Source organism: Oxyura jamaicensis, chromosome 21 (assembly GCF_011077185.1).
Source record: "Oxyura jamaicensis isolate SHBP4307 breed ruddy duck chromosome 21, BPBGC_Ojam_1.0, whole genome shotgun sequence".
In the NCBI taxonomy this organism is placed as follows: domain Eukaryota; kingdom Metazoa; phylum Chordata; class Aves; order Anseriformes; family Anatidae; genus Oxyura; species Oxyura jamaicensis.
The window spans coordinates 66,231-93,462 of NC_048913.1; the positions used below are offsets into that span (position 1 = coordinate 66,231).

Sequence of the window (27,232 nt, forward strand, 5' to 3'; positions counted from 1 at the left end):
ACCTGTGTTGTAATTGTTCATTTCTTCTTTAAATGCACCCATTATGGTGGTAATTTTGGCTGTCCGCCTCTCCAACGCCAAACCTCCACCCCCTGCCCCCCCCCCCCCCCCCCCCCAGTTCTAATATACACACAGAATTCCTGCTATGGGGACAAAACAGATCTACACAACAGCATTTTCTCCATTACACTCTGGTCAAATCTCACTGCGCAAATTTGTCTCAGTGAATATGTTGCACCTTCTTCCACACTCTGTACTAGGATTTTGGGTTAACTTGTATTTTTTGTCTAATGCCCTGCCTGTCCCCTACCTGTCTAATAATGGCAGCATTGCTGTGAACATGTGTTTTCTGCCACAAGCGACTGCAGCTAAAACAACCTCTGCAGTTGTAGCTTTGTATGGGAAGATGGAGACAGAATTCTGATGCCCTTTTATTACACATCGTTCCCAAAATTGCCAAGCTGGAAAACTGGCCTAAGCAAACATCACATCTTTAAGGTGTTCTCAGAAAGCATATGCATCATAGATTGCCTCCACTTGATATACCAAAAGAATCTTCAGTCAGATCATCATTTTCATCTTTGTTATTCTTCACCAAAATGGAATTTGCTTGCCTTTGCAATTCTGCATAAACTCACCAGCACTTAGACACTGCCTAGCTGTGTGCACTCCTTCATGGATACCTAAGACACGAAATGCACCTGACTGGTAGAATTTTTTCATGTGTCAGCTCAGCATCAGCTAAAAGCCCTGACAGAAGATTTCTAAGAAAGGGTCAGGAAGGAAAAGTTATATTACAGGGACTGCCCACGTTCAAAGCTGATCATCAGAGACCTCTATTGTAACCTTCTGCTATGGTCAGTCAACTGACATCATGATCTCCATGTCAGCTAACATATATGTTAGGACAGCTGTTTACCTCTGTTTTGCACAGAGCATGCACCTATGTAGCAACATAACTATTATGTAATAGTAAGTCAAACTAAAACAAGTCAGATTGCTTAATCCATCAAATGTGTTGACAAGATTTTTACTTCTATCACCTGATAATATAATTGCTCAATTAGCTCCACCTGAATGCCTTGGCTGTGGTAGAGGAATGTTCCCTTGCAGGTCATGGTAAATCTGAAGATAGGAAGCAAGTAAACAATACAAAGGTAAACAATTTCTCTACAGCAAACCAGATGCATCCTCCAGTTGTATTTTCTTTACTGATCTGCTCCTTGCTCTAGTGTTTTAGTACAGAACAGGCACCCAACAAATAAAACCATAAGAGTGGTCAAAAACAGTAACAGAGGAGGCCTCCCCAGTGCAATCTAATCCCAAAACTTTTGTAGCAGATTCAAACCTTACATGGGTATTTATTTTTGTATTTCTGACATTCCACAACATGCTAATTTAGGTAATCTCCCTATTGACAAGGCTTTTGAAACATCTGCTGCATCACTGCGCATTATACTATCTCTTTCCTTCAGCCAAGAGGCAAATGGAAAAGATGCCAATAAAGTGGTGCTTGTTGATCATCCTGGAGCATAGTGGATCTTATATTACGGATCTGCACATCTCTCTCATGCATCAACAGACCATAGCATAGAGAGTTGGGTTGCAATAAACACGGTCTGTAGGTAGGTACAACTTGCTGGGCTTTATAACTAATCCTTACGACTTGACGAGAAAGTAATTGCTTCTGCTGCAGAAACAACTTTACCACATACCACAACCATGAGAAACTAATTGTATCATAGCAGTCAAAGAACACATGGTTACCAGAGAAATCTGTGTTTGTAATAGATTGACTACTATGTAGGAAGGGCCTGGCTCCAAATGAATTAATGCGGCATATGATTCTTTTCTAAATAGCTCTTGTCCTGCACTCTACATCAGAGTCCCTACTTCTGCCCACCAGTAATTCACCACCACTAGTCCAATCCATGACCGTAAATCTGACTTGTTCAGCATTTTCCTCTGGATCAATACTGACCTTTGTCCTCTTTCCCTCACACCATGAAGATGACTTAAAGCATTTGTTTGGATAGTGGCTTTCCCAGGCTCCTACTTCTGCATCACACTGATCTCATGTTATACAGCAAGAAAGACTGTCAGAGTTTGGACAAAATAATCATTCACCATGCTGGTTTGGGGTCCTATTTTTAAACAATATTAGAAAATATACTTTCTCTTTTTGCTTTTCAGGCATTTTTCTTTTCGAGGTAAATCATTAATGTATGCCTGGCTGTGAAAAATGACCCTGATCTGCACATCCTTTATCTGTGTATTATCTGGGTCTAATTTAGTCCCTTCCCTAGTGATTTCACAGCCTCTCCCACATCTGTAACACCAGGTTTACTAACAGTCCTCACTGGAGACAGGAAACAATTTTTCATACAGGATCATTCATGAAACCAGCATGAGCAAAGATCAAGAAAATATGCTGCAATAAGTGGGAATTCTTCAGGGTATAGAACCTTAAAGAAAATCAATGGGTCAAGAGGTGAGTAAAGATCATTACTGCAGCAAACAGCGTATACCTTAATCATGCACTCTATCATCTAGTAGGCTGCAGTGGAATAAAAAATGAAGCAACAGCAGTCAAGTTCATAACACTCTCCCTCCAGTGTCCATGTCAAAATAAAGTTCTCCTGTACAGATAACAATTGTGTTGTTTTATTTAGTCAATCAACAAGCAAAAAGAACATAATATTCTGCTATAAATTAAAATAAGCTTCAGAGACAAGCTTCAATTATGCTACAGCTGATTGAATGACTGACTTGGGGACCATCTTCACGCTATTTTAGAAGTACTCCAAATAAGCATATATTGAGGTGAAACATTATGAGACATAGCTCTGATTACGTTATAGCTATGTCCTGCTTAGTGTTGGGATGAATTACATTTGAGGTGTGCAATTATCTTCCTGAAAAGCCACGTAAACCATGGCATGTTCTGTCCAAATTCTGAGATAACATACCTTTATTAAAGTAGCAATGTTTCAAGAAATGGGTTAACTTTCTTTAATACATTGAACACAAAAGCCCCAAATTTAAGTTGTGAATGCATGGAGGTTATAAATAAACTAGGAAATTTCTCATGGCATGAAAGAGATAAACGATATTCTCCAGCAGAGACAGAGCTTACATGAAGAAAAATCTAAAGGCATGAAAATAAAGTCACTGAAAGTAGGCTGAAGCCTAATTTGGCCAAAAGGAACACAAATCTGATCTTGTGGAACCATCTGCATCACAATATCTCTGGGGAATCTGCTCTCTCTCTCTCTGGTCTGATACCTGCTCCAGGACACAACCTGCCCTGTGACCAGTGATCCCAAGATTCCCCCCACCCCACCCCACTCAAAACTGGAAAAAGCTGAGGCTGCTGACTCAAACCAGTAGCCTTCCCCCTCAGCTAGCCCTGCAGAAGCGAAAGGGTCAAAGCAGAATTCCTCCTTTTCACTCAAGGCCTGAAGAAAAGTTTCCTAGACTGCACGTGAACTTTAACCTTTCAAGTTTTGCTTTTAATGACTAAGTACGTGAATGGAGCAACACATCCTTTACTTTTATCCATAACCCAAAGGCTGTAGGGAAAAGCACTAAGCTATGACAAAATATATAGCACAATGGATTTTGTTTGTGATGTCAGCTATATAGAGTACAACAAAATCACTGGCTGAGTTTTACTCAATTTAAATACTTTAAATACTTTTACTCAATTTAAATACTTTAAATACTTTAAATACTGCAGTTTTATATAATATATGGACAACTTACGACTACCGTCCCTTTGCCAGCCAGGGCAGAGGTCAGGGAATGGGAACAACTAGATAGAATTTCTGCTGAAATCAATGTTCCATTTTTACCAGAACATCAGATGATATTTTAAGAGTTTTTGAAAAAGCTGTAAGTATAAATCAAATAAGTTTTATTCTTAGTGTTCTGGATGAGTGTGGGTTTGGGAGTTGGGGTCAGAGGGGGTATGGTAATTTTTATGATAAATATATTTTCCCTCCCTGCTCTATCATGAGGCTTCTCAATTCCTGTCATGTGCTGCTGGAAATTTTAAGTGTAAAGTCTAAAAATTATATCACTTAGAACACTTTTGGTTCCTGATAATAAAAACATTGACTCAAGTATGCAAAATTTCAGGATTAGGCTTTAAATTATTTTCAAGAAATAATCATATGTTAAAATAACATATCTTATTTAAAGGTAATTGGCATGTTTGAATGAGTATAAATAACCCTCTTAAGCTATAGATCACAGTTCTTACATACATAATCTAAAATACCTAAAAGTAAACAAAACAAAACACCAACAACTTTTAGCCCTCGAAAAGCAAATGCAGCATAGCATGTGGGAGTGACATTCTCTGCCTTTATTCATAACAATAAGTACAGATATCCACATCTGTGTGGAATGTCTTGCTCCTCTGAAAGCTACTAATGGGGACTGGTTCACCATGGTCTTTGAGAACACTGAAAAGTTCTCTGCAGTTATTTACTGTGACTCCACATTTAACTTTGCCACATTTTGTAGCACAGAACTTCTAACACAGAAATGCACAATTTACATTTTTGCCAGATTAACGTTACTCATGTTGTTCTCTGGGTCCCTGCTATACTCAATCGCAATGATGAAAGTGACAAAAATTTTAATTTGCAACAATCTTTTTCCAGATCACTGGGTGTAAACATATGATATGTATATATGATTGTTCTGTTGATCTTCTAATCTCAGTAAGTGTATCTTGACAGGATACCCCAAGTAAGGTGAACCTAGATTTAGAAAATGATAACCTAAATGCACTGATTTAATGTACCAGAATTTTGCATGAAATGATTACTGAATTATGAAAAGCAAGCAAAAGTACAAGATATCCCTTAGTCTATGCAAATATGTAAACCTTGCCTATTTCTAAACATAGAAGGGGTTTATGTCTATACAAAAGAGAAAATCTATTGTTTCACTCTTTATAGCGGAGCCCTATTGAGGGCACTCAGCAAGACTGCACATACATTTTTCATGTATTGTATGCCAACTTAAGCAACCCTTGCTGTCTGAAAAATCAAGTATTTTCCCTTAAAATCAGACAGACATCCAGATTCACCAAATCACACAAACACTGCATAGGCCAAACACAGCAATATACTAGGCCAAAGAAAGCACACAACTAGTGATAGTTGCTAGAAAAATGTTTGTGTAACCAACCCGAGACAGATGTCAATATATATAGGGGGAAAAAAAGGAATTAATTTGTTCTCCCTGTCCATTCTAAACAATAAGCAAAACAATAAATCAAAAGTTATCCCTATATTGCATTAAGGGAGATTTAAGTTAGACAGGAGGCAAAACCCTCTATTCAAAAGAACTGTAAATACCTTTGGGAGATATAGCAGTCTCTATCCCTGTAGATTTTTAGGATCATCTGCCAGCATGCTTGAGAGCAGTTCAGGCTTATGAGAGCCTGCCATGGGCCATGGAGATAGAACAGAGGAACTCTGACTTCTCAAGGTCTTTTCTACCTTTTCCTGCAGCCGTTCAATGAAAATGGCCTGAAAAAGCAGCAAATCCAAAACTCATGAAAGAAGCACTTCTCATATGTCTTCAGATGTGGAAGCAAAAAAGCCAAAATGAGATTGAAAATCTACATCTAGCAATGGTCACAAAATGGAAAAGAGATTACAATTTAAGTCAAAGACAAGGAGTATTCAAAAAGAAAAACAGCCTTTAGTACGTGATCTCTATTTAAGGTCTTCTCCTGAACACAACAATTATACCCTTAGCCATATTATCATTTTAAATAGCTCCTTCAAAACTCCATTTGTGAACCTCTCCCTTTTAGTACTCCTTACCATCACCGCAGGAGCTCACATTAAATCATTCTGCAATGCACCTTTCCTAAATTCCTCCCCGAAGCCATCTATTAAACAGACAGAAGTGAAATAGAATTTACTCAGTGATTACTGACCCTCTTTTCTTTTATTTAGGAAGCAGTATCTCTGGAATTCTTGGTCATTAGAAATAATCAACCTGCTGATTCTGCAAGTACTCACCCTGCTAGAAAATCCTGTTTCTGCCTCATGCCATGCAAAGTCTGACTGTATATTCCTTTGATCTGAAAAACAAGAAACAAAGGTTCATAGGCAAACCTTGTGCTGCCAACTATACCCGTGGCAGGAAAAGATGCATCTCCAGTGATCATAAATTACAGTTAAGATACATACTTTCTTGACTGGATCCCATAAGTCAGGCTAGTTCAAAAGAGGATAATTTAATTAGAAAATATTTGTCCTTTGTATGGCATTGACAATGTTGGGAATTCAAGCTTAATGAAAGCCAGAAAGGAGACTGAAAATAGCAGCCACTACACATAATCAGCTAGGAAATAGATACTGGAATTAAGATGCAGTGATGGAAAAGTTTCCAGCAAAGATGATCAAAATTATTTAAATATATTAGAATAAAAAATAAACATAGCAATCTATAAAACATCTGTAATTATTGGGTTGCCATTACTATATAAATAGGGTAAAATCTGCTAACAGTAATATAGAAAAGGTAACTATTTCTCATAGTTATTTCTGCTCAGAACTGCAAGATGATGTATATTCTCAACTCAGATTGAGATCAGTACCAAAGGTGAAATATCTGTGAATCAGCAGTCCAGAGTCCTGAGATGTTAGAAGATCTAATTGTTGACACTCAACTTCTGCAAGTCATTAAACAATAAGGAAACTTCACAGGTCTGACAGAAAGCTAGTCTCTAAGAATATAAAACAAGACAACACAGGACTAAGAGCTCTACATCAGTCTGAAACAGGGGAGAAGGGACTCACTTTCTGGAGAAAAAGGGAGGTCATTCCAAGAGCAAGCAGCTGCTATTTATGCACTGCCTGGCAGACCACGCCATCATACCCCTGGCAAACTGATTTAGTTTCCCAGGATGCCTCAGGCATCAAGATTTTCACCAACGGCCCTGGGAAATGCTCAGGGACTCTGCATTTGGTCAAAGATGAACCACAGCCATTGACTGATCAGAGCACCTGTATCAAAGGTTGCATAGTTTTGTTCACAGATGAACACTGAGCTAGGGAAAGATGGAGTGGGGAGTATGTGGTGCCGTAAAACAAAGTAGCAGTGCAATAGGATACTGGGGCAGAATTACCTCTCAAGTATTTGGAAACAATAGCCAGGAAACAGCTAAAATACCTGCAAGTCTGCACCATGTAAAATTGTTTACTAAAATGCATGAATACTTGTAAGAGTCAGGAAGAACGTGGGAGACCTTGCAAGGAAAGATGAAGAGACAAAACAAACTGTGAGTTATGGACTTCAAGTATAACTTCTCTAGTGGCAAAGGAAACACTGACATAAGCAGTTACAGAACTTAATGCAAAAGCAATTTTAATTCCAAAACATTAATGTTAAGGAAACAATATTGCTTAATGTATTTGGGACGCAATCAGAAAACAGCATTTAGGATGGTAATTTTGCCTTTTTACTCCACCTAACTTATAGAAAAGTCTCTAGAACTTCAACATAAAAGATAGAACATTCTGGACAAACTTGATAATTATTTTACATATGAAATGTGTTTATATTCCATTCTTTGAGATTTTATCATGCAAATCATGCAGAAACGGGTGACTAACCCTAACCCATCATCCACACAGTACAGAAGTGCTTCCTGATGTTTAGACAGAACCTCTTGCGTTCCAGTTTACCTCTTATCCTGGCACTGGGCACCACTACAGAGAACCTGGCTTCATCCTCTTTGCACCTTCCCTCTAGGTGCAATGGTGATAAGGTCCTCCATGAGCCTCCTCTTCTCCAAGAGGAACAGTCCCAACTCTCAGCCTCTCCTCATAGGAGTGGTGCTCCAGTCCCTTTATCATCTTGGTGGTGGGTTCGTGTTGGTGGGTGGGTGCGTGATCTCTCCAAACCTGCTGGGAAGGTTTTGTTGCTTAATGTAGCTTGGTAGAAAGCCTCATAGGTCTGGTGTTTGAAATCTAGTAGCATTTTAAGTTCTTTCATGTCGCAAGCTCATCAGATTTTAAGCAGATTTCCATGCTTATAAAGTAGTTGAGCTGACCTAACGCGAATACATAGGAAGCCACTGGAAACTGAAGCACTACCAATTACCTGCAATTGAGCACCATTTTTCACAGAGATAATACAAGATACTGGCAAAACACAGATATTCACTTTTGGGTCTATTTGCTGATGGGCGAATTATAACCTTTCACTTCAGGCTGCAACCATCCATGAGCTGACCTGCTGCTGGTTAAGAGCAATCCAAGAAATAACTCGCTGACGTCACTGCTTTCCTGGTTCTGCAGTTTGTGATTCATGTTTGCACCCCCACACTCTCAGGCAGGCAACACCAGGCTCTATCCTTGGAGCTCTGACAAATGCTGCTCCACAGCAGCTCTCCTTTCAGTCAACACCCTGCTCCAAATGCCTCAGGAAATCTCCGTTTCAGCAATAACAACGAAGAGAGTTAACAAAGACTAAGGAAGTGTTAAAAAAAAAAAAAAAAAAAAAAAAAAAGTATTCTACGTTGGATCAGGAGGAGAGGAGCGTGCATGGGGAAGGGAGCTGGCATCTTTCAAGGGAGGAGATACTTTCCTGAGTGATGCTGTGGGCACTACAGGAAAAGCTGACATCTTAAACAGCAGCATACTGCCTGTCAGGACACCCACTGCTTCCACAGCACCAAATGCTCCTTTCCCTCCAGGCTAAAACACATGTTAAATATGATGAGCCTTCAACACTAAAGGGAGTTAAACTACAACTAGATCTTTTGTTTGACCAGAAGTGTTAAAAACAGACAGAAAAATTGCCAGTATTTGTGAAATCCTGGAGAGGAAAATCCAGGTTACATAAGTGCATTTGCAATAAGGTAACATTCTACGAAAAATAGACCCAAATGGGTGATGCTCCCTTTCCCAGGATCCCCACATGCTGTTCAAGTGGCAGAAAGCATTTTTTGTAAACCACCACCAGGATTCACACACATTCACTGGCACTTCAGCCTTCTACTAACAGAGAACAGAAGTACAGCCCTCAGGAAAAGGCATGCAGATTGACAGGATGGCAGATTGACAGGATGGGACAGAGCAGTTCCAAGACCTTTTGACTGAATTTCCTGAAGAAATTTTTACATGGTAAATATTTGAGATCTCTTGAGGCTTTCTGGGGTCAAAGGCATGCAAATTCACAGGAACAGAATAACCCAGTGCCATAAGCAATGCAAAGGCAACAAAACAACAAAAATAATAAATAAATATAATAAGAGATCCAGGTTTTTCAATTCTCTTCTTTGTACACAACAAGCCAAGACTACTCCATCTTATCTACCTGCTTATGACCAAAATTGCTTGTCAACTGATGGGCAAGTGCTCCAGAAGTCTCCAAACACCATTTACCCTTCATCTCATGCCTTTACTATATGCATCTTCGCCACAAAGCAGCGTGACTTGTAGTCTGCCCATACAGAACACAGAAGCTGCTGATCAGAATGTGGAAGTATCAGAAGAAAACGAAAAGGGGCCACAAGATAGGACAGAAGGACACTGGCTGACGAGTGAGTCAGAATGCAAGGGTGAAACTGAAGATGTCAACAGCATATAGACTCCCTGGAAATAACAGGGAGTCTAATTCCTGTACATGTAGAGAATCATGAATCAAGGAAAAACCTCTCTGCAGAAATTGTCAAAAAAGTTCTCTCAGCACATGTTCCTGAATGTGGAACCTCACTGACAGTGGTACTAATACACTGCAGGGTCTGTATGAACAGTTTTTTTTTGAAACTGCCATACAAGAAGATGGCTCAAGGGAATCTTTTCTGATTATTAGTTATGCTAGAACAGACCATACCTTTGTGTCTCTTAACTTTGAGTCAACTCCATGGGTCACCAACCAGAAAACCCAACATTAAATGTGGTCTAGTGTTTTGTTAATAATACACTCTGTGTTTGCTCACGGTCTTTAATCACATGTTTTTTTGCTCTGTGGAACATCTCGTCTCTCTTGCCTAAACCAGTTCAGAGGTAAAGATGCTTTGGATTCAATCCAGACCATATATGTATATTTTTATCTTGCTCTGGAAACCGTATGTCAATTTTAAACCAGTTGGTAGGGTTTATATTACTGCACTGTCCTGAAGAATAAAATGAATCTGTCTATACAATACACAAACAGATAACCCTGCACCATTCCTGCTGCCGCCCGCCCCCCGCCCCCCCCCCAAAAAAAAAAAAAAGAAAAAAAACTTTCATCTATCCAAAGATAGAATAAACTTAGAGGGTAAAGGTGAGCATGCAAATGCATTTGTTAGGAAATTGCTTAGAAGTAACAATAGACAAATGACTTCTAATATGTTTCTTATATGTCAGCAAATGTGGTAACTTTTTTAATATATATATATTTTCCTATATTTTCATGCTAATATCATAATATTAGTATTCCATACTCAACTGCTGGATTTTTCTGTTATGTGGTGGAGATTCATTTGTGTACCTTTTTTTAAACAGATACAAACCAGTGGATGGCATGTTAAACTGTAATCTCAAAAACCCGTGTTTCTACTTGCAGGTATCTGGAAACCACCAAACACTGCTCTAAATCACTTGCATTGTTATGGTCAGAACATACTATATGCAAACTTACCACAAACCTGTGAACACCACGGATTCATAGATAACTTTCACAGAAATTCCAGTTCCTACCACTCCTGCCTCCTGAATCTGTAGAGCAGGCATGGTGCCCGCTTCTTAAAAGGAGACTTATAAGAAAGGTAAGACTTTTTATAATGGCATGTAGTGATAGGACAAGGGGTGCTGGTTTTAAACTGAAATAGAGTAGATTTAGATTAGATATTCAGAAGACATTCTTTACTCTGAAGATGGTGAGGCACTGGTACAGGTTGCTCAGAAAAGCTGTGGATGGCCACTCCCTGTAAGTGTTCAAGGCCAGACTGGATGGGGCTTTGAGCAACCTGGTCTGAGTGGGAGGTATCCCTGCCCACAGCAGGGCATTGATACAAAATGATTTTTAAGGTCCCTTCCAACACAAGCTATTCTGTGATTCTATGCCACTATTTTCTATACACATTTTTAAAAGTTAATGCTCAAAAGACAGAACATTTATGACAGTGGTGATTTTTACATATTTTGGAATTCCTTCTTATGGATTAGAAGAGAATTACATGCAGGGACTTAGATGACTATTATTTTTCTGATTACAAACTTGCAGTAGAAATCTCTCCACAAACCCCAGAACACCTTTTTCAGTCAACATATATGACTGCCTTAAGAGCTACTGCATATGTAGTACTCAGAGAACAGTTACCAGTAGCAGGCTGATACCACATCACAGATAAAACCAGCTCTAGCAAAGCATAGTCTTTGAACATGGGAAACACATGCACAGCACACGGGAAAGACTACTAAAATCTACATTTTGACAGTGAGTTCCAACTGGAACATATCGACTATAACTTTCAGAGCTTTTCACTCAGCCTCAGTCCCATAAAGTCTGGATAACAACAGTACAGTACAAATGCAGCTTGTTAGCATTGTGCTCTGAACTTGCAGAATAAAGTCCTGAAGTTCTACATACATGTAACTGCCAGACTTCTCCTGAAGAAGCAGGTATCCAGCATCCCCATGTTTTTTTTTCATTTTGCTGTTTGGGGATATGTCACTTTTTTGTCTAGATGCCTAGAAAAAGTTAACAGCTAAAATCCTTGTGTACAATACATAAAGATTTATTGTATTGTAGGAAGGTAAGACATAAAAATGGCTTTAACCAAGTCACTGTGACTCTTTATTTATCATTACAGACATTTTAATCATAGTACACCTGTGTACAGCAGCCAGCCTGCAAGAGCTGTGAACTCACTCAATTACAACGTCATTTATCTGTTAACTCCACACTAACTGAAAAAGGCATTTTACCCAGGTGACTATATCACACGGCCTGACCGAAGTGTAACTCCCTCAACTAGAAACACACACAGCATATCTGGTAAGAACACAGGTTACTGAATGCTGTGGAGATTAGAAAAGATCTGCTGACTGCAATGCAGCTCCCCTAAGGACATTTGTGGCACTTAATATGGAAATGCACAGGTATTTTATGACTACTAAAATTACAGCATAATAAGCTGAGCAGAAAACCGAGTTTACTGACCTATTAAAGAAAGCAGTTCTGTGAGCAGCAGATCTAGTGGAGCCTAGGTTTAAATTCACTTTGGGCAGATTTACAGTTTTCTACTGTCCTCAACCCATGCAAATAAAATTATTCTCTGCTTCCTGTCACAACAGACTACCATGAAATAACACACAGAGGCCACGTAGCTGATACAAAAAATGTAAAAGCTGATACAAAAACTTGACAAGATTAAACTCAAAGTCTTGCAAAACAACTAATTTTCCAAAATGTATGCAAAAATATTTATAGAGACACCATTTCTCTTCAATTTGGTACAAACTGAGATAGATGGAACTAGTATTTGTCCTTAGCAAATGCTCAAACACCCATCTAAAAAGCAATCTCAAAGAACAAGAAACAGGATATTCCGACAACTAAAATATTTTCCTTTTTCAGTAACTATTTTCTAAGTAATGCTCATAATACAGAAGTTAAACAGAACTAAACACTGTACCATATCTGCTAAGATTTCTATTTATTTGAAAGAAAATATTAGGACAAAAATATTAAACAGGTAGACTGATAAGTCAGAAGTTTTTATTTACAGGAATATTATTTATTAAGAAAAAAGAAATTTGCCTCACACAACCTGAGCTCTCATGTCTAGTAGAAATTTTGCCCCCCATTAACAAGAGAAAATAGAAACTAACTTTTTCTTCCCTTCACTGGCATCCTATTGTTTTCATCTCATTAAAATTCAAGTAGCATTGACATCTCTGGACATCTTTGGGTAGTGTCAAGCCTACTCCCAAAAACATGATGTTTCCCTTAAAGGGTGCAAAATCTGTAACTTGGGCTATGTCTCACTTTTAAGTCTGGTACCTGCTGTGAAAGTTTCATGACAGTTCAGCCACCTAAAAAAAACAACAGCACTATACTCTTGTCCATAAGGCACGTTTTAAGCTTGCATAAAACCTCCAGTAGTATGTTTTAATTGCTACTCCTTCAGAGCTGCCAGAGACAGAATAAGGAAATGGCATTGTTAACACTTCATAAAAAGTAAAGCAGAGATCCTTGGGGTAGCACAGAGCAGCTGTTTCTGTTGAGAGGTACAATATATGGAGATATAGGAGAGAGATAAGACTGAAATGATGAATAATAGAAAAAAGGAGGAGTAAAAACAGGCTTCAAATTTCACAGGCTGAAAAATGTCTGGGTTTGTGCATACGTTATGCGATCTCAAGGACAAGAAGAGCAAGAGGACAGTCCCTGTCTTTCATTTCCTCTTCTTGTCTCCAGTCTTGCTGCCCTGCTGTCCAAATCTCCTTCCCCTGCTCTTTCTCTCCAGCATCTCTGTACTATTCTGAGGTTCTTGGGCAGCCTATGACTTTAGTCTGTGTCATGTCTTGCCCTTATGTTTTCAGATTCCAAAAAGTTTCTACAACTTTGCCTTGAAAGCGAAACACACACACGTTAGTCAATCTTCTACAGAACTAACTTTTATATTTAACAAAACTTGTCTGACAAGTGGATCCTGAAAAGAAAAATCTTAGAATTTAAATCTGGTGAAGATCAACGTGATATTCTGCTGTGATTTGACACTACAGAGACCTAAAGTTTTACGCAGTCATTTCTAAAGGAAAGGGGTGAGTGTGAGCTGGATAAAATGCTCAGGAAGAAGCCTAGACTCAGTTTACAAATTTCATATGACAAAAACTCCCCACAGTAGGAAATACTAGCACTACATTCCCCCCCCCAACCTTTTTTTTTTTTTTAAAGTACTGTGCCTTCAGGTTTAAAAACCATAAACAACTAGTAAACAAATTATTTTTCTTCACAGTAAACCTTTTGGTGGTGGTGTTTTTTTCCCCCCATGTATCTATATATATGTATTCAACCTTTGATCCTGACAGTTTCCCCACAGTTTTCCTGGAAAATTTGGAGATAATTCGAAAGGACAACAGAAATGCTAAGGTATGTATATTAAAAAAATATCTGGAATCAATCCTACAAAGCTCTTTTATTTATAGAAGCAGAAAAGTATTTAAGTACCAACTTTAAAACTCCCCTTCTTAATATAGGTCTAACCAAACCAATGCCAATGTTTTGTTTCAAGTCTGAAAACCGAGGGTTGGAAGAACTCCAGAAGGACTGAATGAATTTAAGTTGGCAGGAAGGATCATAAATTTTGCCTTTTGGAAAGAACTGCATTTTGCTTACCAACAGGTCATCAATCAGCCTCCCCAAGACTGAAAGAGCTTTTCAATATCTTTATAAATGATCTGGATGAGGGGATTGAGTGCACCCTCAGTAAGCTGCAGATGACACAAAGTTAAGCGCACATGTTGATCTGCTTGAGGGTAGGAAGGCTCTGCAGGAGGATCTGGATAGGCTGGACCAATGGGCCGAGGCCAACGGTATGAAGTTCAACAAGGCCAAGTGCCGGGTCCTGCACCTGGGGCACAACAACCCCAAACAGAGCTACAGGCTGGGAGATGTGTGGTTAGAAAGCTGCCTGGCAGAGAAGGACCTGGGAGTATTGGTTGACAGTTGGCTGAATGCGAGCCAGCAGTGTGCTCAGGTGGCCAAGAAGGCCAACAGCATCCTGGCTTGTATCAGAAATAGTGTGGCCAGCAAAACTAGCAAAGTGATTGTCCCCCTGTACTCAGCTCTGGTGAGGCCGCGCCTCAAGTGCTGTGTTCAGTTTTGGGCCCCTCACTACAAGAAGGACATCAAGGTGCTCAAGTGTGTCCAGAGAAGGGCAACAAAGCTGGTGAGGGGTCTTAAGCCTTACAAGGAGCGGCTGAGGGAGGTGGGGTTGTTTAGCCTGGAGAAGAGGAGGCTCAGGGGCAACCTTATTGCACTCTGCAGGGTACCTTAACGGAGGCTGTAGCGAGGCGGGCACTGGTCTGTCTATTCTCCCATGTGCCCAGTGGTAGGACAAGGGGGGAATGGGTTAAAGTTGCACCAGGGGAGGTTTAGAATGGATATTAGGAAAAACTTTTTTACTGAAGGGGCTGTTAGGCATTGGAATGGGCTGTCCTGGGAAGTGGTGGAGCCACCATCCCTGGAGGAATTTAAAAGACATTTAGATGTAGAGCTTAGTGATATGGTTTAGTGGAGGACTTGTTAGTGTTAGAGGTTGTACTAGGTGATCTTGAAGGTCTCTTCCAACCTAAGTGATTCTGTTGAACAGTAGTTTTTATGTAATCCATCTGCACAGTCTTCCATTAAACACTGAGAAGTTAAAATAATCTTTTGGAGATGAAAGACTAAAGCAGACAGTCTCTTAGGAACAAGAAGGGAAAGTACATGTGAACAAAGACACTGAGCACAACTTCCAGTGCTTCAGATGCACAAGAAGGACACACAGAGATGGGCCATCCCATACAGCATTCATATCATGACTAGCATGAGCAGCAAACAGCCTATTTACCCAATGGCACAAATGGACAAAACTTTTTCAATACCTCCATGTGAAGTGATTCCTTACTAATATTCTGGCCCCTGAAGTCCATTCACTCATTTTTACCCAGACTTTGAAAAACATTTTCTGCTTACAAATAGACCAGGTGGGAAAGCTGTTCTAATCTACCTTTAAGTTATATTATTAGGGAAGAAACCTTGGAAAGCACAGGAAAAAAGTTGGTACAATTGCAGAGACAAAATAAAATGGAAGCAGAAAGTGAGGCAAATACACATGGCTAAAATTTGCCATGTAATATATAAAAGCGTAAGATACTGTTCTATCTGGTTTAATTGCTTCTAGTAGACAGCTTCTCCATTATTTCAAGTATGGTTTAAAAATAAAAGAGGGCACAGCAACTCACCTGCATAAACTTAAAATAGTTTTAAATGACTAGATAGAAGAAGCACCTGGTGTTCATTGACAATACCAACTCCACTCATACTCCTTTATCCACACAAGCGAAACCAAGATAGGACTTCAACACATGCCCAACCCTGATGAAATTCTACTTCAGGAATTATTCAGCTTGCTGCAATGAAGAAAAGCATGCAAGAGTGGCTTGTCCTGTCTGTGCTTCCAGCAAAGCCAGCCTTAGACTGTATCATTCACTACTAGGAATTGGACAGCTCAAAAAGTCCAGATGTTTAGACTCTCTCAGAGCAATATATTGGTACATTTTAAGCAATAGAGCAGAAGTAATAAGTATTATGATTTGTATACGCTATAATATTTTTTGCATAGTCCCTTCTTAATATACCTATCAAAATCTATTGAGCAACAGTCTAAGAAGTCCATCTAGAAGATTTATTCACAGGCAGTAATAAAAAATTAGGAGAGCTCAGCATAGCAGCTATAGTGGTGGCAAGTGCAAGACAGCAATGAACCTTAAAGAAAATGACTTTCAGTAAGAGCTAAGTAATCCCAGACTGCTTTCTCAACTACAGGAGAAAAGAACTTCAGCTCTTGAAGTTCATCCTTGCTCAAATAGAGCCTCACAAAACTGAAGCCGTAAGAACTTTCTCTCTCCTAGGCAGCTTATAGAGATGCCCATCTGACAAAGCACTGATGTACAATGACATTAGGAACACGAAAGGTGCAATAATTAGTGAACCTTCATCTGAGAATACACCACTGCATACCAAGTTATGAAAAAAAAATTGTGTGACTAACGGGAACTCATTTACATAGGGTGGTACTGGAAGAATTAAACAGATGCACAATGCATTTGAAAAAACACAGAAGTGTCAATTTTAAAGCCATTAATTTTTCTTCACAGAGAACTGGAAAGCTTGCCTTGCCAGGCTAGGAACTTGGCAGATCAAAGTATATGATAATTAAAAGTCCTTCTACAAGACAGCTTGGGAAATATGTACTTGTGAAGACAGTCTACATACTTGTGAAGACAGTCTAGGACACAGTCTCAGAGGAAGTGAATCTAGGAAGGGAGTCCAAAGCCTTTCCAAAGACTCCCTTTCACAAAATGGCAGCTCTCAGCAGTCAGCTCTGTACACACCATTCCCCCCATCCCCACCCCCCATGACATTTCCCCAGAAATGTTCAAATTCTGCATAAATGACAGAAGCAATGAATTTCAGGGATAATCTGAAGTGATGACTGTCTCTAGCTGGAGCTCAATGGGATAGACGGCATAATAAGTAGACATCATTGGTCCTAACTCCCCTAACTTTTTAAGGGAAGGATCTTCTGTCAGACCAATTTCAGCAAGAGATGTCATTGCAAAGATATATTGGCAAAAACATCTGTAGAGAGACTGCAAGTATACTAGTTAGATGTTTGAATAAAATGAATTGAGAACTAAAGCAAGCAGAAAACCAGCACTGTAACTGGAAATATACAAGGGTCACTGGTACTACATGAGCACTATCCAAGTCTTCTGCAGCAGGAGATTATGCAGGCTTCAACATTATGAAAGGTCATCACAAAGCACAGTTGAAGGACAGTATGCACTGGTAAGCATGGAAGAAGTAAATGGACTACCTACCATCTGAGTCAGATCAACAGTAAGTTCAGGTAAATTTATAGCATTTTAAAATCATAGAATGGTTTGGGTTAGAAGGGACCTTAAAGATCATCTATATCCCCCCCCCCCCCCCCGCCATGGGTAGGGACACCAAACTTGTGGTTTTATTTATGCTGAGAACCTTTTAAAGAGGCCTACCTCAGCTAGAAATGCACAGTCATGGCAGTGCTGTGAGCTCAAGGAAACTAGTTTGAAGAATTTCTTGTGTTTGTACAAGGAACACCTCTCAGCAATTCCACTCTGGAACCAATACATCAGTACAAAAAATTATGCCATATCCAACCACTCCCACCAAGCCTCATGGCAGCTTTGAAGAGTTCAGTATTGCAAAATGATTTCCTATGCTACAAGCAAAATACTTTTGAAAGGAATCTGGCTGTGGGCAATCCTCAACAACCCTGCTGCATACACAACACTTCCAGGGACCAAGAAACATACTACCTTTATTTCTGCCTAAACTTAGGACTCACCAAATTAAAGGCTCGCCTTTCTTCCACTGTAGCTCTACTAGTGCTGCCAGTAAAGAAAATTTATGCAGAGAGAAAAGGGACTGACATTTCTTCTACAACAAGGCCAACTGCCTCAGCCTGCCACATTCAATTAAATGTTTACTTTTTCATTTCACAACTCAACAGGAAGTGGAAGGTCAGAGAGGCCCCATTGCAGAACAAAGAACCTGTCATTTAACTATTTACCTCAGACCAAGATTCCAGTGGGAGACTACTGCCTTCCTTTCCCCTCCCCCTCCCCCTCTTCCTCCAGGAAACAGACACAAGGTAGCATGTTAACACTAGCAATTCTTCCACTCTGGTTTCATTCCCTAGAAGAAACCTAAGTCTGAAGATCTACTAAGATCCTAAAGGAGTAATATTGCCAACATTTGTTAACCAAAACTGGTTAATGGATAAAAAGTAATCTCTTGAAACTATCCTTAAAGACTAGCCTTTTTGGCACACTTGAAAATGACAGCTATAGCAAAGATCAAGTTGTAAGTGTGCAGAACTTCCTGCAAGAAAAAACTTCTCTCTACCTGAAATAGCGAAGACCCTACTCAAATTCAGACTGCTTCAGAAGCCTCATTTGCCAGCATGAAAGTAAAATAAGAACAACTGTTTAATATGAAAAGGACTGTTATTCTTGACTTGTTAGGAATAGACAAGCTGTGGTTTTGCACGAGAAGTTATTATATATTCACTTGGAAAGCCAAATTCACTCAGCCACCTAACCTGTTAAAAACAAAAATAGAACACCTCTTAATCCACATGTATTTTCTCACCCTGTTCAACTAGCAACATGATGAGAGGAAAAAAAAAAAAAAAAAAAAAAAACTGAATTTAGCCAGTGGAAAGATACACAGCAGTAATCGAGATATTTTTTTCAGGAGGAATATGCATACATCGAATAGAAATCATGTAAGTTTCAGCTAACTAAGTTACGCGGTAAAATAAATGTGAAATATTCAGCCCAGCCATGAATGTTGCTCTGATGAAACTTTGACCACATTGTTTCTGATGATCTGCACAGCCAGACAGTTATTGGGACACAGCCTTGGATGAGATGAGTCATACCCCTGCAACACCCGTTTCTCTTCAGTGACTACCAAGAAAACTGAGACAACCAGCTCCAAAGCAGAACTCTTTACTTGGACAGGCAAATCCATCCTGCTCTGTCTCTTCCTAAGCACAACATGCAGTTCAGAGATAAATCAATGACCATAGGACTCTAAGAGGCTGCTATCTCTACAGTCTGGGAAATTTCATCTTCTTCAAAGACCATAATTTCAAAACCACAAAGTAAGACCTTTTCCTGCATACACAGGGAAATCCCAAAACTGAATAAAAACAAAGCAAAAACCAAAACAGAAAACAAAACACTGCTGACTGAGCAGACACATATTAATCAAACCTTCCACCCTCAGAGCTTTCTACATAAAGGAAGCAATACTTGTTCTGGAGCTGATTAAAAGCATGGGAGCCCCATTCAAACTCGAAATCAACCTGTACACCTTTCTGACACTGCAAATGTGTATTCAAGTCTTGGTATCATTAAATAAGCTAAATAAATAAATAAAAATCTACCACTGACCTAAAACTGCAACAGGATTAGGCATATGCCTGGAAAAACACGGACTTCTTGAGGACTATCCAGACTATAACCAGCTAGGCACATAACTCAGTGACGCACTAAAGAGCCTTGGACACAACTCAGAAATCTCCGTCACAAAACTGACCAGGACATGCCTGGGTCAGATATTCTGGCCACAAGTACTCTCCTTATCACTGGATTTGACCTTAGTAAATCACAGCAACCCATACAAGTAGGGCTCCTCTAGGTAATGAGGCAAAGCTCAATGTTTTTTTTGTTTGTTTGTTTGTTTGTTTGTTTTTTCCCCATTCCCAAGTCAATACAACCACATGAGCAAAGAAAATGTGGGATACAAACTACCTTGTAACCCCATAATGTCCTATTCAAACAGCATTTTAACCTGTTTGGAGACTGAAATACCACCATAAGATACTCATAAATGAATAATACAATACAGCATGCCTTAAAAATAACATTGTGTTCAGTGTTAATTCCACTGAATTAATCCGTTTTACAAAATGGGAAACGGATGCAAAAGGGCTATTACTGTACTATATTTGTAATTTCTTATTATGTAAAAAAGGTACTGACCTTCTGTCACTCAAATAATGCAAATGGACTCAGAATTGACATTCTATGCATAGTGTCTGTCACCCTAAGATCATATACAGCATTAAAGATATCTCATTTTCCTTCAGATTGAGTCAGAAAAAGATCTCTCACACACACAAAATCTGTCAGACAGATTTCTTTCTTGGAACATTGGACAACTGCCATGTTACATAAGAATTACACACTGTTCAGTCTCTTGGCTAACTCAGAATTTGAATAGAAATAACCGCAGTGGTTTGTTTTGTTTGCTTGTTTTAAGAACTTACCATCATATTTTGTTCTTAAAAAAATAAAAAATTGAAAAGCCAAGCTCCCTGCTTTAAATACTTATGTCTATTTGTGTGTTTCATTGGGCTGACTGTACCTACAGCTTTTTGGAGCTGAATCATTACAGCTTGATCACACCAAGTAAATGATAATGACTCAGCCTCATGCAAACAAGCGGGAAAGAAATATTTAGAAGAGCCTCACTGAGTTAAGTGGGCTGTGCTCCAGCAGGACACTGCTCCTCATCTTTAGAACCTTCTTGGAAGGGAAAATTGAGAACATTCAGCAGCAGCAGAACAGAACAAACATCAAATGTATTTTGCATAGAGCTTGAAAAAACTCCATTTCTGCAGAGTACAGAGTGCTCATTTTGTGGTGCAGACTACACTAAAATGAAGAATACAGTAAGGACACTTCTATCCCTCTGTAACACTCAGCATAGTAATTCAGGCTGTAATGCAAAACCTAATTTAATACAGGATAGGTATGCTGAAAAAGAAAACAAAAATTTGGGTTGGAAGGGACCTTAAAGATAAATCTAATTCCAACAACATGAACCATCATCAGCCTGTTCAAAGGAGCACACACAAACCATTCCCATCCTGCCTGATGGCAGACTGCCTGCCTGGTCCTGCCTAGGCCACAGGGACTCACTGAGTGCCTCATAAGAAATAAATCACCACTGTTGTTGTTTAACCCCAACAGGCAGCTAAGCAACATACAGTCACTCACTCACTCTCCCCAGGTGGGATGGGGGAGAAAATCTGACAGCTGAAAGTGAGAAAACTCATGGGTTGAGATACAGTTTGCTAGGTAAAGCAGGTAAAGCAAAACCTGAATGTGCAAGCAAAGCAAAGCAACGAATTCATTCACTGCTTCCCACCGACAGACAGGTAGGTAGGTGTTCAGACACTTCCAGGAAAGCAGGACTCATCACACAGCTATTTCTTGGGAAGACAAATGTCATCATTCAAAATGCATCCCTCCTTCCTCCCCACCCCCCCATCCCACTTCCTCTTTCTTTACTCCAGCTTTTATTATTGATCAACACATCATATGGTATGGAATATTTCTTTAGCCAGTATGGATCAGCTCTGTACCCTACCAGCTTCTTATGTACCACCAGCAGCACAGCACACGAAGCAGAAAAGTCCTTGGCTCTGTTTAAGTGCTGCTTTGCAACAACTAAAAACATCGGTGTTATCATCACTATTTTAATCAAAAATCCAAACCACGGCATTGTGTGAGCCTCTACAAAGAAAAGTAATTCTGTCCGAGCCAAAATGATGACAAACATTTGGTCTAGTGGCTCATTAGTCCTAGCTACAATTGCATGCATTAGCCAACAAATAACTGCTTTGTACTCTTAAATTGTATACATGTTCCTTGCAAAATCTTTCTGCATACTGTAAAAGACATCTGAATATATAGTAGACATCTAGTCTCTCATTCCAAATTTTATCAGGATTGCACTCCATTCAGTACTTTCACAAAATAGCTATCTCAGGGAATTATTTAAATCATTTTAGCCTTCATCCAAGCAGAAGCTGAAAAGTTTAAGATAAAAGGCAGCAATTTGTGTGATCTGCAAGCAATGGCTATACCTCCATGAAGCAATTGAGAATTTTTGTTCTAACAAACCCTGAAGAAACTTTGAAGGTTGACATTTGGGTTATGGCATTACAAATCCTCAACTGATCTCCTTTCTCCTCATTTCATGCTGCTCTTCAGAGTTAAGTCACAAACATCACAACTCTCTATCCTAAGTCCTCTTTAGGCTACTATGGATTTTACTGATACCAGGATCCTGTATTCAAACTATGTGCCTGTCAAGGGCCCTTCCACAGTCTTCTTTCTGTGTTTCATGCTACTTCTACTCTACCTCTTTCCTTGGGTCACAGAGATCACAGATGTTCCCCCCAGAGACCCTTTTCCTTCAATTATGATTAATATATTGACGCAGTTGAAGAAAGGCATTGGCACGAAAATGAATGCCATAGGTCTTCCTTTACAACTCTCAAGGTGGTTCCTAAGCAGTTCTTTGTAACTCATGAGACTATTCACCACTGCTAGGGAGTCAGAGAACTGAGAAGTAATTTGCATTCCAGACCATCTATATGGACTTTACAGTCTAACAGTAGGCTTCCTACAAGACCAAAACTATTCCTAAGACTGACTGCTTTGTGACACCAACTATGTTATAAGCTTATTATAGTCAGAGAGATGCTGCAAGAGGGAGAGAGGTGAGGCTTAGGTCACTGATGACAAATGTATACACTGTATCAGTGGCCAGGTTTACTTTTGCACATTATGAACATATTCCCAGCAGCCTATTACTGCACAATTGAATCCAAGGAACAGTTTGCTGATGTTATTACAGTAAACAAAAACCCTACATCGTTAAGCTTATAAACATTAAGATCCAAAATTATTGATTACAAGGATGAAAATTACATACCATTTGTTACTAGCAGCAAAGAATATGGCAAAATACTGTTAAAACTGAAGCTATACCTATAAAGGTCTTCTAGGTATGTCACCAGCTTGGTTTTTTTCCACCCTCAGGATCTTACCTGAGCATAACTAAAGCAATGTTAGCCTGCTTTCTAGATGCTAGTACTGCCGTAAGATTGAATATCACCCAGACAACACATAATTCATGGACACACACTACAGTCATTTTCTGCAATGCACATTCTAAGCAAGCTATATTTCGTATTTCCTAGAACTTTACTCCTGTTCCATCCTAATGACTTTTCTTTAGAGTAAATGGTTCGTGACAATATGTGGGTGTAATCTGGAAACAAAAGGCTCTTCCTCAGTCACAGATATGCCTTGTGCTGAGAAATTCACTTCACTACTCATGCATTCCCAGAAGAGACTAGATTGACTTGGGCACAACTATAAAACAGACTCTCTATTAGTTTTTATATGGGGATTATTTCTTATCAGCGGGAAGGGAAGCTTTATCTGTCATAATCCATCAAGAGGCCCCTGGCATGGCCAAATCATAGTAAAACTACTCTTGAATGAACTTTCAGATTGTAAAAAGATGTTTGTGAATCTCAGCACAAGAACGTAGTGCTCTAAATTCTGATATTTATGGGATCTAGGATCATCCTATTACACTAATTCATGCATAGCACTACATTTTTAACCATCTTTAGTAACCACAGTGTGACAGCAGTAAACTGATCCTCTTGACAATACACCTGGTGTTTAACAAAATCTGTTAGCCAAATCTGGTTACACTTTTTTAGCATGAACCACTAGAGAATCCCTGTTTCAAAGGTAACTGCTACAATTGCAGCTACATATAAGGGATTAGCAATACCTTTCAAATGTAACTTTGTACCCTCACAGGCATGTTTGCAGCTAAGGGCAAAATTAGCTGTAAAGATGCAATGTGAGTCAAAGTACAAGTTATGACAAAAAAAAAAAAAAAAAAAAATCTTGTCAATCAGCTCCTCAGACGTGAAACTGATTCTAGGAAAGTTGTCTCTTAGGATTTATGGTTTGTATGCAACCAGTAGCCCAGAGCATTAGGTTCAAATGAATGACCAGGAAAGAGACAGCTTAAGGGAGCTCCAACACGCTGAGTCCTGCGCACCACTGTGTGGTGCTAGAGACCAAGACTACTCCCTGATGGATCTGCTGCACTTGCAGTCAAGACTAGCTACTCACCCACTGCTCTCATACTTACTTTTGGAACGCACACAATGTTTCACTCTACGCTGCCCATCTGCTCCCATACAAAAGAGTGGTAAGCTGCATCAGATCACCTGCAGAAATTCAAAGGAAAAAAGTGCAAGAACATACAAGTGGTCCATGACAACACATATTCTACCGTATCACTGCTTTTTGTCTGTGCACGCAAGTACAACAGTTCGACGTGCTCACTGCGTCACAGCCGTGGCACAATTACATGTTTGCATGATATGCAGGACAGCACAGGGTAGGGGATGCATTGAATTTTTAATCTAGTTTAGAGAATATAGCTCCTGTACATCTAACTGCAGCCTCTGATTAAAGTTTTTAGGCTCTGTACACTAATAACAATTGTTTACTCCTTAAAATAAAATCCAACATTACCAAAAAAAGACAGCAGTTTCACTGAATTAGGAATAACATGGAGACTCAGAGGCCGATTCTCAACTATCTATGAGGAGTTCAAAGTCATTTCTTATTAATCTTGCCTCCTTAAAAAACTTTTTAAGCAATCATTTACCACTGCATTTTAAGTTGACCATAAGACATGCAAAGAGAAATTCCAGGCAAAAGTTTGTCTATCCATTAGGCACTTCCTGCACTAGCAACAAAAGTATAACATAAAATAGGAAAATGCTCCAACTTTAGCTTGTGCCTTTTTCTTGCTTTTAAGCAATAAATATTTGTCTTCCAATATCAGTGTGGAGGCAACAATGCCCACTTTTGTGTGGATGTGTTTGACTAGACTTGGAGCTGCTCCTCTCCAATAAACCATATTCTAAAGTAAACTCAGAATGTAGCATACCAGAGCCAGTCTTTTAACTTTTCCTACTGCTCTTCAAGCAGAACAGGTGCTTAATGGTCACTTGATCTACTGGGTCATCCTTTGCCGAAAGGAAATTACTAATACTCCCCTCCACTAGCCTTTCAATCACTTAGCTGATGGAAGAAAAAAAAACAATAGTTCCCCTAAGTAAAAAGCAGAAAATTCAAGCATTCTCATGCTAAAAACCAACACTGCAAACAACTGAACAAGCCACAAATTGTTCCCTGTACAACTATGCCATACCCCTAATCATAATGACAATAAATTATGAATTCTCTTCTCCCACATACACATGTGGGCATTTAAAGCAAGGATTCAAAAGACATAACATGCACAAGTCTTTTTTTCCACAACCATTAATCTCTTTTTAAAACTACCTTCCTGTCCTGACTACAAGATAGCCTAAAGGACCTTACTTTAAACAGGTGGAGCAAAATCTTCAGCAGTTAGGCTAAGTCTTAGTGGGTGCCTGCTCCAGCCCTATGCTGAAGTATGATCTGGGCATGTGCTAGCCATGGATTTTCTATTCCTGCTTCATTTCTACAGACAGAGGAGGAATATGCAAGTCAGCAGGAAGGCAGGTACCTGACTATTTCAGGTACCTGACTTGGATGACTGGAGAAGCATGATCTTGAAACATCTCCTCCTTAATCTGGACATAGCATCTCATCTTCACTGGTAAACATCTCTGCACCATTCCCTTTCTAATCATGATTTGTGCTTGCTTACTCTCACTGAAATCTCTACATCCCAAACAATTAGCATACTTCTCTACTGTTCCTCACAGTTCCTGACAATCTTGGACAAGAAAAAAATAGAGATAAAATTTATTATTCATAATCATAAAGGTTTCCACATCTGTATTCACACAATTCACAAAGGGAAAGAAACAAAATAAATAAATAAATAAATAAATAAATAAATAAATAAATAAACATGCTGGACTTGGAGAAAGTTTCCAATTGTCAAGGAAAGGCTTTGGTTGAAGACTTCAAGACATTTTCACAGCTCATTGAAAAAAAAAAGTTTACAGGTTGTCTTTCTAGGTAAACATGTAGTCTTAATAGCTTAGCTCTGTTTCATGGTAGTAGTTATCACACAAGCAGGATTCCTATTCTTGTTTTTGCTAGCTTCCTAATGTTAATACTCTTTACTGACCCTTGAATATTTTTTTTTTAAAAATGCTGGTCATTTTGTCACAAGTCTTTGCTACTGGAAAGATTGTTCTGTAATATAAGGAAACACTAGTACAATCAAGCACTTCAGCAATTATTATTTTGCTTTCTGATTTCTATTGTAACACTAAGACCTTCTTAATTTCTTATTTTTAACAGGAGGATGTTTTCTAGAAGGCCTTGATAGGGCAGGGTAGACTACAGCAGAGCAATCTGGTTTGAGCTGAGTGATTTCAGAGTACAGGAATCAGGCAATGCAAATGAATCAGTGGTGTCTTCAGCTCCAGTTCTAATAGCATTTCTCTCCACATCAGGAGAAAGATCCTGTGCCTGATGAGCTATGATCAGGCAGAGAATGTGGCTTTCTACATCACCTTCCAGTCTGAGGGACTGGACATCACTGAATTTGACTTCAGCGAATGTGGACACCACAAAAGGCACAATGGATCCCTGGGGCAAGACAGGAGAAGTCTTCTAAAATGTCCTTGGTCTTTCAGTTCTTTAAGAGCTCCTTACTAACATCAATTCAAAACACTAATGCACACTAAAATAGTCCTCTAATGCACACTAAAATAGTCTGACTTCACATTCCTTCTGAATGCAGTTTATCTTGCCTGATTTTTCACTTGTACAAGTGACCTATAGACATACCCCAGATTACTAGTCCTGCCTCTGCCACACCTTTTCAGAGGCCCACTTGCACCAGCATTATTGGAGGAGGTGATGGATCCACAGTTACTATATCTGACATTGTTACAAATTACAACTTTCTGCTGAAAGACACTGAAGGCATTCATAATCTTGCAACAGAAGACTCCAAAAGTGTCATAAAACCACCACTCTTTGTCCTATCACTACATGCCCTTGTAAAAAGCCTCATCTTTCTTATAAGCCCCCTT

The 27,232-nt window shown here is 39.3% G+C and overlaps 1 protein-coding gene across 2 annotated transcripts in view; it reads right to left on the reverse strand.

Moving 5' to 3' along the window:
- Positions 1–27,232, reverse strand: part of SLC45A1 (solute carrier family 45 member 1) — a 70,016-nt gene that overhangs the window by 23,881 nt on the left and 18,903 nt on the right. The window contains exon 2 of one of the 2 annotated variants that reach the window (XM_035344414.1): positions 6,048–6,109. The exons of the other annotated variant lie outside the window; for it this stretch is intronic. Coding sequence (XP_035200305.1) covers positions 6,048–6,076 — 29 coding nt within the window. The 5' untranslated portion in view covers positions 6,077–6,109. The remainder of the gene's footprint in view (positions 1–6,047; positions 6,110–27,232) is intronic. 2 annotated transcript variants of the gene reach the window in all.